The following is a 13,870-nucleotide window of genomic DNA, read 5'->3' on the forward strand; positions in this document are numbered from 1 at the left end:
CAACAAGGGTTATAGTTTCGGTAACTTCATGGACTCCAGCAGGTCTTCTTTGAGTAATACTTGCATTAGCTCTTGTGACTGGCCATTGGTAAGTGTAGGTTGTAATGCTTTATATCAACCTATATCTTTCTTCATACAACTTTGACAAAAGTGCTCCTCCACTAAATGCATCAAGCATATTTCTTGAAGAAAGTCTAGGTGAAAGAAGATATGTATTTGTGTGTGTTACTGACTTCTCAAGGTATATTTGGGTTGACTTCCTTTGAGAAAAATCTGATACTATTGTCGCTTTTGAAAGCCTATGCCAACTGTTGCAGTGTGAGAAAGGAATAAAAATTGGCAAGATTATTTGAATTCTTAGTGATCATGAAAGGGAATTTGACAACTCCAATTTCTATGAATTCTACTCGTATAAAGGCATTTATCACGAGTTTTCAACCCCCACCACTCCTTAACAACATTGGGGTTGTTGAACATAAGAATTGTGCGCTTCTAGAAATGCTAGAGTCATGCTTAATGCCAGAAATCTTCCTTATTATTTTTGGGCATGAGTCATGAACACTGCATGCCACATTCACATATGGGGGACTATTCGACCAGGAAACAAAGCTACTCACTATGAACTATAGAAAGGAAGAAATTCAAGTGTAAAATACTTTTATGTTTTTGGAAGAAAATGCTACATCCTTGTTGATCAAGAGCAAAGATGCAAGTTGGATCCTAAAAATGATGAAAGAATATTCTTGACATACTCTACAAATAGTGGGGCATACCGATTATTCAATAATAGGACGAGGTCCATGATAGAGTCTACCAATGATATTTTTTTATGACAAACAACACAATGATGTTAGTAAGTTTGTGCAACTATCATAGTTCAAATCACAAGTTGTACATGACTCAAATCATGGAACTCTGTGACTCGAATAACAAGATACAAATTACTCAAATTATTTGTGATAAAATTCCATGTTTTCAAGAACCATTTTGAGATGAAATATTCTATTAATGTTATGACTTGAACCTAACATCATCGTGTTGAAATATTCTTGAGAACATTAATAAAACTATAATTGAGATAAGTTCAAGTCATAATATTAATGGAATATCAAAACATCTTTAAAATTGTAAAAATTCGAAACTCTTGATGAGTGATTTGAATCAGACTTTGTATGAATCAAATCAAATGAAACATATGCATTTAGTAAATTTGTGCAACTATCATGATTCGAATCACAAGTTGTACATGACTCAAATCATGGAACTCTGTGACTCGAATCACAGGATACACGTTACTCGAATTATGAAGTGATGAAATTTCATGTTTTTCCTTTGTCTTGTTTGAGTCGAATCATACTCTTCACAAGTCAAATCATACAAATGAGTTTCTCATATTTTAGATCTTGATTCTTATATTTAATATTTCTTGCTTGATCCATCATTTATTTACTCTTCTATTCTATTGATGAGGCTTGATATGATTAAATTGAGTGATCACTTTGACAAACACTCAGTTGAATTGGTGAGAATGAGAAAAATCTGAGTAGAACAGAAATTTAGAAAGATTTTGTTTAAGCTTGTTCACATTGAAATTTGAGAATAGAAGCAACATGTTGTAAATAACATTTGAGCATGATCTTGAAGTAAAGTCGGTATTCTAATATTCAAATTTATGGTTGAGAGCACTCAATCATACTACTATTTCTTAGATTTTTTTGTAGTATTTTGTTCAGAATTGGTATTAACATTGCAAATGAAATATGAAGATTCATTGTGTAAATATTTGATTAAATTTGTATTACTTTCATTACGAATTAAAATCTAAATAAAATAATAAAATTATTTCATTTTATAATTTTATAAATTCACATTTGATACCTTATATTTGTATTCGATTAAAGAAAACAATTTCTATACACTAACAGGATAAAAAGTATACTTGACAGCATATGTATTTTCTGTTATACAAGGCAAGATACAAATTGTAGATGATATAAATAATTTTACATTTACAATTTATTACAATTCAATTTAAAAAATAGCCGTTTCAATGTATCAGCATCAAATGTGCATATTTTGTATATATAGAATGTTTCTCTAGGATCTAAAACAAGTTACCTGAAATATTTTGAAAAACTGGTCATTTTCATAATTCCCTTGAATGCTTTTTACAACATTCTCTAGCTGAAATAGTGCATGCCTATCAATCCTAGGAAGCTCATCGTATTTAACAGTAAAATCGGTCTGTCAACAAAGAAGTTACATAGTAAGACAAACAGGAAAAAAATGTGTTGAGAGGCAAAGATACAATCAGCAATATTTTAAAATAAGCAGACAAGAAAAAGGATTTCATTCAGCCACAGGACTTGAACTTACTTCCCAGCCATGAAGATTTGCCAAGAGGTATCTTAAAGTTCCCCGTAACTTCCGGTAGATTTCAGATATTTGACGAAGAATCTGAGGACCAATCATCACATCACCAGTATAATCTACACTAGAAACCCAAAGCCGTAGGACATCCGCTCCATATGCAGGTGCTTCCTGAGAACAACACAGTTTTGATAAAGTGAAACTATAGGGTTTGATACAGCTCCAAAACTAGTATTTTATATTTTATATAATACATTCATGTAACTTGCCTTCTGATTTTTTCCTCCTTCAATCACACTACGTGGATCCACAACATTACCCATAGACTTGCTCATCTTTAAGCCCTTCTCATCCAATGCAAATCCATGAGTTAAAACAGAAGAATATGGAGCCTTTCCTGTAGTAGACAAAAATGACAAAAATTTGAAGAGTCTCGCCCAAAAACATAGTGAACATGCACAAGGAAGCGTGATGGAAATGCAGACCAAGTGAGAGTGAATGACGGAAGAAGTTCTAAACTTGCCACAAGGATGACACAGCGGAGAATTTGAAAGGATGACACAATGATGGAGAACTACTGGCACGTTGCTGCTCCAATGACGGTGTAGGTCACAGGTGGCTGGACTGGCAATGACGGTATGATCATGATGGTATCGTTGGTGACTGATGATACACATCGAAGAAGGGTCCACCGAATGTGTCATTACAAAAAGCCGGAAAAGAGTCGTCACAAATAAATAATAGATTGTTTAGGAGGCTCACAGAAAAAAGATGCAGTAGCGCCAGAAGAGTATGGAAACTTGACGGAAAACTTTTGTTTGGCGGCGACAACTTGCTGCTGGCAGCTGCTGTAATAAACCCCACTAGTTACATGAGCAGAACCGGCTCTGGTACCATGTTGAATTTTGTGATTCTGCGTGTCTAAATCAGACTACACTCACTTCTATTTATAATAGTAATTGTTATGATTTGCTAATTCTAATCCAAGTAATAAATATTAGGATTTTATTCATTCATTACCTGTTGTAGCTATGCTAGTTAGCAATGAACTCTGAAACCACCCCCGATGCTGATCTGTTCCTTCAAGATACAAGTCTGCAGGAAAGTCAAGGGACTCTCTTTTTCCCAAGACTGCAACCCAGGAAGAGCCTGGAGTACAAACAACCAGCCAAGAAACACCAAATTCAAAGAAAGTAAGCAATGAACTAAATTATGGACAATTATATGCCACCAGGATTAGCTCAGGTATATTGGTGTCTTTTTATGGATTGATCCATCATATATGTTTCGAGACAATTGACAGAAAAATGAATGAACTAGTTGTAGAAGAAAGTTGACAGTAAAGTAGTAGAATTATAAGTGTGCAGAAAATTTTGATATATTTTTGGTTTGTTTTTTCTCCATTTCAAATTTGATAGAGACACAATATTATCTTTTTGTTTTATTTACTTTAGTCAGTTAGTGAAATACTGATTTTTTATTTCTTTTCTAACTAGAAATAGACTTTCAGTTTGTAAACAAACCATTATTCATTAAAATGGATTCTGAACTTTATACCAACTGGAAATTTATCTTCTCAATTTATAAAGTTTTGGAGTTATTTGACTTATATAAAGAACATTATAACTTGTCTAATGTGTTTTATCCAAGATCGACTTTGACTTGAAAGTGTAACTTAAATTATACAATCAGGCTTCTGAAGACTAATTCAGCAATGACGATGGAACAAATTAATGTTATCTGTTATGCAATTACAATTAACTTGTGAATGCCAAAATCAGTACTATTCTGAATGCAATTTTGGAAACACAAATATCACAAGTTTTTGTTAAAAATGAATTGCTGACCTCAAAGACACAGTTTGACTATAACTGAGAATTCCATACATAAAGTACATTTAATGGAGAAAACTAGAAAGACAAAAACTTCTCCACACACAAAACTTGGGCTAGAACATTGTCCCTTGGAATGTCCAAACTTCCAATCTTCTATAAGAGTATAGGAACACTGCAAAACAGTGAAACACAAACATGTTATTATTTTTAGAAGAAATAAGTAAAATCCAATATCACATAAAGGAAATGTTAACAAAATCATCATTATTTAACAATAGCTGCCAGCATTTTTATGCTACTAATTCAAATTAACTTAATACTATAGGAATTACCTGCTCAAACCATCGACTTCTACTTGCCACCACGCTTAGATTTTCAGGATGTCTTTCCATATGCTTTAAGCCTTGACTGTGATAACTTCAAATCAGCCATGTTTTCCCTTCTCTTGGCTTTCCTTGATTTTGATTTTGATTCTTCTGTGTTTGCTTTTTCATCCTCCACAACATTGTTTGCTGCATTGCTTGATGAAGTTATCTTGTCAGAATCAACCTTTGACTTCTTATTCTTCTTCTTACCCAAACTTGTTGTGTTTGCTTTTTCATTCTCCACAACATTGCTTGATGAAGTTATCTTGCTAGAATTAACCTTTGACTTCTTATTTTTCTTCTTACCCATACTTGCTGCACGAAGGATCTCCTTAGCCCTCATCTTCAGCATGTATTTTTTTTTTTTGCCAAGCTTCCATTCCTCCTCCTGGTAAGGAGCAAGTTTTTTCAAGGAAATATATTGATTCAATTCCTTGTCATCCATCAATAGTATCTCAGAGGAACCAATGCCGAATTTGTTGGGCTTTGTTTTGGCATACTTGAATCTTGTTTTTAGGTCCCCAATTGTGTCCTCGTAATCTAGTTTATAGTACTCCTCCATCATTGCCTGCCTAGCTTTCTCCAAAAGTGCTATTTTACGCTTCCTCTTCCGACTACTACCTTCGTCAGGAATTTCCTCTTTTTCATTTTCACCTTCGACGACATCATCATCATCATCATCATCATCATCATCATCATCATCATCATCATCATCATCATCATCATCATCACTGGTAATCTCAGTCTTTTCTTTCAAAGCTTTTTCTCTTGCAGCCAAAAACCCACCATCAGATCCAGATTCATCCCAGCCTTTAGGAAGCCCAAGTAATTCATCCTCTTTTTCAAAATCCGGCTTCTCCATGTCCTCTTCGTCCTCACTACAAAATTCAGGGTCAGCATCCTCTGCATTATAATACTTATCATCAAATGCTTTCTTCATCATTCTATCATACTCCTCGGGGTCAAACTCCTCTTCTAATTCTGCAGCAGACAAAGGGATAACATCCTCATCATCAATCCCAGCAGTTTTCATGATCTTGTTGACCTTCTCCCGTATCTCCTGCTTCTTGACATTCTTTAAATGTTTCAACTCCTCCTCCCTTTCCTTTTGTGCTATTGACATTCTCTCCTCTTTGCTCTTTCTCTGCTCTTTCCTTGTGTTTGTCTTTTTCCTCACTGACCCCTCCACCTTCCGAGCATGACCCAACACTCTATCTCCCGGATTTTCCTGAAATCTATGCTCATACTCTTCCTGCCTCTCAATTTCTATCTCATCCTCCGAAATATCTTGAAAATCCTCCTCTCCGACATTCAAATTCTCCACATTCTTGTCTATCCACATTTGATTCTTGAAATAGTCTTTTAGAAATTTAGAATTTGCATTTGCTTCAGCATCTCTACCGAAATATTCATCCAGTTTCTCAACAAGTTCCTCGTCTTCACTCTCTACTTGGTCTTCACCTCCCTTCTCCTTGGATTTGAAAAACTCCCCTTCCCCATCTTCTAAACCATCCTTTTCTACTGCTTCAAGAAAAGCCCTTTTCAACTCCTCTTGCTCATCAACATAACTCTTCTTCCCATCCCTATTCACAAAACCCTTACTAGTCTTTGATACACCTTTCTCTTCCTCTTCATCGCCAAAATCCGCCCCCTCCTCAATCAAATGCTTTGCCACCACATCCTTCAAATACATTTTCTTTTTCCCCTTATCTTTCGGTTCACTCTTGTCATCATCACCTTCGTCTTCACTACTATGATCCGATTCAAAAAGCTTAACATCTTTTTCCTTAAGAACAGGATCCTTCCTCTGCACCTTAATCAAAGCGTCAAAGAATTTCGTATCACTCCTAGAATCAAAACTTTTCCCAATATCATCATCAGATGATTCCGACTCCGACTCATCATCTTCCGAATCAATAACACCCTTCTTTTTTAATTCCTCAAAACGATGGAGATCCTCCCGCCTCTTGTTATGCTCAAACCTACGAGCATAATCCTGGTTTATCTCGATTTTCGAGATATCTTCATTTTCGGAATCACTGCCACCAAAAAGGTCCATGAAAATTTCTTTACACAGTCAACACAAACTGCTACAACTATATCCACTGAAATGCAAATTCCCTGAAGATAAAGTTCAATTAATCTGTTAAGTGAAAAAAAAAAAAACCTAAACTACTATACATGGTGTTGGTAAAATAATACTCAACCCCTCTCACAAATCCATAAAATTCTCCTACAACAAACTCACCTGTTCCTGAAGAGTCGAGAATGAGATATAATTGAATAAGTGATTGAAAGCAACCGTCTCCGGCGAGATGTGATTGAATAAGCGATTGAAAGCAACCGTCTCTGGCGAGAAAACTAGGATCCGTCAGTTGAGAGAGAAGCCGCCGGCAGCAAAGCTATAGCATGTCCGAGAGAAGCCGCCGAGTTAGGTTACCGGGTTTGGGCTAAATTACTTTTCTAAAGGCCTAACTGAAACTACTACTCTTATTGTTAGGGGTGTAAGCATGGTTGGTTATTTTCAAAAATCAAACCATAATCATTTTAAAATCATTTAAATAATTTGAATTTATAACTATAACCACATTTTAATCAAAATTGGTTATAAAATCGGTTATAAATTTGGTTATGATTATATAACCGGTTTTTTAAAAAAATTCAGTTTTGAAAATTATTTTTTCCGAAAATATTTTTTTCAAAAAAAAAATTAATATTTTGAGAATTAAAATATTTGGATTTGGATAATAACCGGATTATAACCGAATCCAAAATAATTTAATCGGTTAATAACCATTTAATTATATCCGAATTATATGAATGGATAACCAAACCATTAATAATTAAACCGGTTAATAATCATTCAATTATATTCGGATATTTAAAAGTGGTTTAGGTTTGGTTATGGAGTTGGACATCAAAATCGAATATTTTGCACACCCCTACTTATTGTGCACTATATTATCTAGGGGTGTGCATTGTTGGTTATTTTCAAAAACCAAACCATAACAATTTTAAAACCATTTAAATAGTTTGGATTTATAACCATAACCACATTTTAATCAAAACTGGTTATAAAATCGGTTATAAATTTGGTTATGATTATATAACCGGTTTTTTTAAAAAAATCCAGTTTTAAAAATTATTTTTTCCGAAAATATTTTTTTTCTAAAAAAAATTAATATTTTGAGAATTAAAATATTTGAATTTGGACAATAATCGGATTATAACCGAAACCAAAATAATTTAACTGGTTAATAACCATTAATTATATCCGGATTATAAGAATGGATAACCAAACCATTAATAATTAAACCGGTTAATAACCATTCAATTATATCCGGATATTTAAAAGTGCTTTAGATTTGGTTATGGATTTGGAGACTTAGGGATGGCAATTTGGCCCATCCCTAGTGGGTACCCACAAAAAACCCCATATCGGGTAGAGTAAATACCCATAAAAATGGGTATAGGCACGGGCACGGGTAATTACCCATTAAAATATGCGGGTATGGGTGTGGGCACGGGTACCTTACTACCCAACCCGCCCCATACCCACACTACATATTTCTATAATGTCATTTATATTATTATATAAAAATGCATGATTCTAATTTTTTTTTTTTAAAATATATCGCTATTAAATAATTACACATTTTAATAAAAGTGTTTATTTGTTTCTTAACTCAACAATAACATACATATTTTTTTTAATATTGTTAAAAAGACTTAAATTATATGATATTTTGTAATTAAATGATTTAATTTTACTATAAATGCGGGTAAACGGGTACAGGTATGGGCATTGAGGTACCCACAGGGTACGGGTACGGGCATGAATATTGATATCCACGCGGGTTTGGGCTCGGGTACGGGGATTTTTTTAAACTGCGGGTATGGGGACGGGTATTATAGTACCCTGCCCAAACCCTGTCCATTGCCATCCCTTTGGAGATCAAAACCGGATATTTTGCACACCCCTAAACCATTTTTTCAATTATATCCTTAATATTATTATCATATAAAATACAAAATATTAAGGATTTTTTTCTAAATAAATAAAAATAATAATTTACGATTATGCACGCCATAATTAAATAAATCATTTTTTCTATAAATAAAATCTCATGCTAAAAATTAATTTAAATGTTATCATTTTTTTTGTTTTTTTAATTATTTTATATTCTATTTTTTTCTAGAATTTTATATATTAATTATAAATCATAAAATCTATATTTAATTGTAACCGATTGAACTTAGGTTGGACTCCGGTCAAAACTTAAATTTATGTTTATACCGGTTTAATCTTCGATCCAGTTTTGATTACGTTGATTGTTATTAAACTCTTTTGAAATTATAAATTAAATTTGTTTATTTAATTTGACATAATCATACATTAATATCAAATATACTTTAAAATAAATTTAAGGTTGTGATCATAATAACGCTATACAAAACCCTAGCCACATAATGAGGTGTCATTCTCACAAAATTCACTCAATTAAAAAATATTGAAATCTCTCAATTAAAAAAATCACTATTCTCTTAATAATTATTATTGAATAAATTCTCCTATTGATAATCGATATTAAAAGTATCTGAAAAAATTAAGAATTTAATTGGTATACACTAATAGTGTAAATTTTATTTACACTGTCAATAAATCAAAACCGGTTTGACTCTTATTTTAATTTATTTTAAAGTAATACAATTGAATGATTATGATACAATGATGGTCTAAAACTTTTTACACTGCATACCAATTAAACTAAAAAATTAATATTAATAACAATTTTTAAAAATTAATATTAATAACAATTTTTACACGTCTATCAGACCATTGTTTATAAAGTAAGAATTCATTCTTCAATTGGTTGACATTTACATAGTAATAAATATAAACTAATAATATAAACTAACTTTTAAAAATGTATTCGTAATTATAATAAACCCTACGGCCGATTCTTTAACTTCAATTATATAAACAGCAGCCAAAAAGAGTTTTATATATAATCATTAGAATGAACAGTCTACAACTGACATCTCATAGATACGTTCACATCCACCCCCTTTGACATACACATTACACATTATTCATAGTTGATTTTTTTAATTGAAAATAACATTTATAACTTGTTCCCGTTTATAAAAATAATTGTATCAACAATAAATTTGTTTTGTATATAAAAATATTTTTAAGTTATTTTCGATTATAAAAAATTATATCTAATTTTGATTTGTAAGCTAATATAATTCAACCAAAATTCAATCTATTTTGAACCAAAATAGTATAATGAACCAAAATTGACATTACATGTTTTCACTACCAACTATTAAACATTGATTCCTATTTATAATAAATTGTACAACCATTTTTATAACTTCAATTATATATTACAACAACAAAAGAAATAGTTAAAAGATAGATATTAAAATGATCAATCTACATCTGGTATCTCATAGATATGTTCACATCTACCCGTGTTATAACTTCAATTATATATTACAACAACAAAAGAAATAGTTAAAAGATAGATATTAAAATGATCAATCTACATCTGGTATCTCATAGATATGTTCACATCTACCCGTGAATCCAAATGTTTTAACAAACGCCAGTTGAATCCAAATGAGTTAATTCTATAAAAAATTAAACCTAGATATGATTCCATTTTTTCAAACCTAAAATATATGAACTCCTTGTCAAATTTCAAATTTACAAATTTTACAAATCTAAAATGTATGAGAGTACCCCGTCAAAAGATTCAAGAGCAAAAGATAAAATATTTAAAAATTAAACAAATAATTAAAATATAAATATGTTAATAGAGTAATTAGATCTGAATATCTAAAGTTATAAAAAATAGATTTTTTTTGCTACCAAAAAAAATTAGAAATTTAAAACTTATGATAAATATTATATATTTATTCTCATATATTTAAAATAATCACATTAAGTAATTTCCATTAAATAGTGTAATAACTATAAGGATCTCAAATTTAAAATGCTTTGTTAAATTAATTTTAATTAAAAAAATTATGAAAATTACATAATCTGCTTTTTATTCTCATTTATACAAATAATTGTATAAATAGTTAAATTTATTATTTTCATAAAATACTTTATTATGCTTTATTTTAAAATGCTTTATTATTTAAAAATAAGGATTTTAAAAAATATTGATTAAAATAAAATAAGTATTCTATAGATGTGCTAATATACACATCAATCTAACGATAACATCTAATTATAAACATTTGATATAATAACAAAATTAAATAATTTACTTATATAAATTATTATGAGTACTAATTTCAATACACATTATATATTAATGGGTACTAATTCATGGACTACAAATGAAGGAATAGTTGAGTAGTTGAGTAGATACATTAATACCAGGAGAAAAAGCACATCAAAACACATATGTAGCTCCCAATCTGCTAAAACTAACCCTTCACATATCATATTTATATACTACATATTTTCAACTAAAAAAAGTTCATAAGATAAATGTAATGTTATGACAACAAAAGATAATAGTTGTTTAATTACATGAAAAATAAGATAAAGATGTCCTTTTAATAGGTGGGGATAACACGCGTCATACTTTTCTTCGTGTCTGTAAAAAAAAATATAGGTTAGGTTTTGTAATACAGGGTTTATATATAACTTGTTTCTCCCATGGAACAACTACATCTTGGAAAACATATATTTTCCTCATTTCACATTATTGAAAGCATTATCAGGTGATAGAGTCTCTAAACAGAGAAATTTAAAATAACATCTTTGGAAAATATATATTTTCCTCATTTCAAAGCATTATTGAAAGCATTATCAGGTGATGGAGTCTCTAAACAGAGAAATTTAAAATAAGTGCTTGCAAAAAGATTTTCTAATTGCAACTATCTTTAGTAAAAAATATTTGTTTGGAGGAAGTGATTTTACGCATGCCATGAAAAACCCATTTGAAGAAATATATTTGCATTCAGAGAATGACAATATCAGACCGTTCATATTCTTAGGAGTAATTTTTGTTCTAAAATTTGTAGCTCTAACTCTTTCATCAGAATGTCAGCTCCCTTCTTCCAAGGTGCAAAATCAGTTCCTAAATTAAAGAAGAAAAAACACATCCAAGGTGCAAAATCAGTTCCTGAATTAAAGAAAAAAAAACACAACAAATTATTCAACAATGAAATCCAACAAAATATTGATTAAGGATAAACAATGTTGATATGAACTTTTTTTTTCACCCACGATTTCTTAACTGCAATACAGGATAAAAAGTAAGAACTAATAGGAAAACAAATAGAACACGATTTCTTAACTGCAATATAGTAAAAAAAAAGTAATAACTAATAGGCAAACAAACATAACATCAATTTTGTATCAAATGCCTCTAAGCCATAAAGTTTCGAATCAGTTGCGTTGAATTTGTGGAGCAGAGCAAATCAGGTGTGATTAACAACTTTTTTATATGAAATAAAAGATCAAACGAATTATCGGTGTTCCATTTTTCATGTAAACATCAAAAAAATGGACCTGATCTGAAAGGTGAGCCATGCCAATGCGCAAAAAACTGCAAGAACAAAACATATTTCACACGAACAGTAAATTAAGATCGAAACTTGCAACAACAAAAAGATGGAATGACAAAATAAACTCACATCTTGAAGAACTGATATGAAGAAAAGTGATATGGAGAAATATATAAGGTGAAGCGTGAAAATGACATGTTTTAGAAAACTTAAAGGCCAAGGATTTATTGCATTGTTGGTAGTGAAGATTTTGCTTTTCCAAAAACCCTAATGGATATGAATTGGAATGGAAGTAGAAATTGGAATGTGGAGGGTTTTAGGCATATTGAAAGAATATTGAAAGAGGAGGAATGAAAAAACGATTTTGTTGGCTGCGGTTATAGTTCCAAAGAGGAATAGTTATTGCAGTGGAGTGGAGGGATTTAAGTTTTGAAAATCCAAAAGCCAAAAGCTTGTCACGTTTTTATGCAGCCTCACGTTTCTTTTCTATAGGGTTTAGGTTGAATAAAAAAATAGAAATTAAAAACCAATACCAACAAAATATAAGAGGCTGACACCTCATATAGCATTAAATGTCAAATGAATAGAAATGAGTTATTTTGCAAAAAGACAACTTTATCCATAAGAATAGACATAGTTATTTAATCAGAGGACTTGTATTGTCTTTTCCAGGTACTTTGATTTTTAATATTTATAATAGATTAATAACAACCTTAGCCCCAATAAATGAGTTTTCGGAAAGGGTTGTATTACTCGATTTTTTTTTAAATAACCAACTATTGAAAAAAAATACACAACTAACCACGTTAACGTTTCAAGAAAAATTATGTATATAATCCGGTTTTAGAAAAAGTTACTAAGGAGGAGCCATATGAGATGGCTCCTCCTCCTAAAAAAGCATGGAGGCACCATCTAGGATGGCGTGTACACTAGGAAGGCGCCATTTGGAGTGGCGTATTTTTTTTTAATAGTTGGTTATTTAAAAAAAAATCGTATTACTCTCTTCATTATGGATTAAAGAGCTTTCGGAAAGGGCCATCCTTTCTGTCTTTGACATCTTTAGTCAGTGCTAGGAACCACTTGAAACTTGTGATGGCAGTTCCTTATCCAAGTGCAGCAGCCCTAGTTAGAACATCCTCCCGTGAACCTACGAGTCCAAGTACTACAGTAGGAATAGGTACTACAGGGGCTACTAGAGGAGCTGGCGCAATAGTAGGTGTAATTGGAGTTTGCTTAATTCCAAACCCATGTTTGTTGAAGTAGTCCAGTATGCTTTGTTGACTAGGTTTCTTAAGACCCTGAAAAAACAACGAATATGTCATTCCAATATGAAGCATAAGTGCATAGCTTACTGATCATGCACTCAATTGTATTTGAATCTGAAAAATTAAACAATTATCACTACGATAGCATCCATAAACAAAATATGAAACATTGATGAATATTGAATCATTTAGCTTTTAAAAGTTCCTATTCATGTTGTCATCGAATACCTAACATCATTACCAACAAACATACACCCATCAACAACAAACCCAACACATTTCCACCACTCAACCAACACAATGACGATATCGATCCACAAGCACCCAACCACATCACCATGACCAATACCAAGACCAACAAATGCCACATACTCAAACTCAATACCAAGAACATATACCATACAACCAACAACCCCATGTGGGTTCATCCAGTACTCACCTTAGCCCCGACCTAGGCGAACATGCGAAATATTCTCCACCCAACCGAACATACACG

General features: G+C 31.7%; 2 protein-coding genes across 4 annotated transcripts; both read right to left on the reverse strand.

Annotated features, from left to right (window-relative positions):
• Positions 1-1,932: 1,932 nt before the first annotated feature.
• Positions 1,933-4,000, reverse strand: LOC131652189 (isoleucine--tRNA ligase, chloroplastic/mitochondrial-like). 3 transcript variants are annotated; one of them, XM_058921984.1, is made up of 5 exons: positions 3,391-4,000; positions 2,856-3,291; positions 2,640-2,767; positions 2,377-2,541; positions 1,933-2,244 (listed from the first exon to the last, which is right to left on the reverse strand). In XM_058921984.1, the coding sequence occupies exons 3-5, from the start codon at positions 2,703-2,705 to the stop codon at positions 2,098-2,100; spliced, it is 378 nt and encodes a 125-aa protein (XP_058777967.1). In that variant the 5' UTR covers positions 2,706-2,767; positions 2,856-3,291; positions 3,391-4,000; the 3' UTR covers positions 1,933-2,097. The 3 variants fall into 3 exon arrangements, with proteins under 3 accessions (XP_058777967.1, XP_058777968.1, XP_058777966.1); XM_058921985.1 differs by lacking the exon at positions 2,856-3,291; XM_058921983.1 differs by having other exon boundaries at positions 2,640-3,291.
• A 192-nt stretch (positions 4,001-4,192) lies between these two features.
• On the reverse strand, positions 4,193-7,058 carry LOC131652188 (uncharacterized). Its single transcript, XM_058921982.1, has 3 exons — positions 6,819-7,058; positions 4,538-6,691; positions 4,193-4,377 (listed from the first exon to the last, which is right to left on the reverse strand). Exon 2 carries the CDS (start codon positions 6,627-6,629, stop codon positions 4,581-4,583), a length of 2,049 nt encoding a protein of 682 aa, XP_058777965.1. The 5' UTR covers positions 6,630-6,691; positions 6,819-7,058; the 3' UTR covers positions 4,193-4,377; positions 4,538-4,580.
• Between the last annotated feature and the right edge of the window lie 6,812 nt (positions 7,059-13,870).

This window comes from Vicia villosa, linkage group LG2 (genome assembly GCF_029867415.1).
Source record: "Vicia villosa cultivar HV-30 ecotype Madison, WI linkage group LG2, Vvil1.0, whole genome shotgun sequence".
Taxonomy (NCBI): domain Eukaryota; kingdom Viridiplantae; phylum Streptophyta; class Magnoliopsida; order Fabales; family Fabaceae; genus Vicia; species Vicia villosa.

Coding starts and splice junctions, on each gene's coding strand:
- LOC131652189 (XM_058921983.1), bottom strand. CDS start 3,074: ATGACACATTCGGTGGACCCTTCTTCGATGTGTATCATCAGTCACCAA. Junction 2,542..2,639: donor AAGGAGGAAAAAATCAGAAG/GCAAGTTACATG, acceptor TGTTGTTCTCAG/GAAGCACCTGCATATGGAGC. Junction 2,245..2,376: donor CAAATCTTCATGGCTGGGAA/GTAAGTTCAAGT, acceptor CTTTGTTGACAG/ACCGATTTTACTGTTAAATA.
- LOC131652188 (XM_058921982.1), bottom strand. CDS start 6,629: ATGGACCTTTTTGGTGGCAGTGATTCCGAAAATGAAGATATCTCGAAA.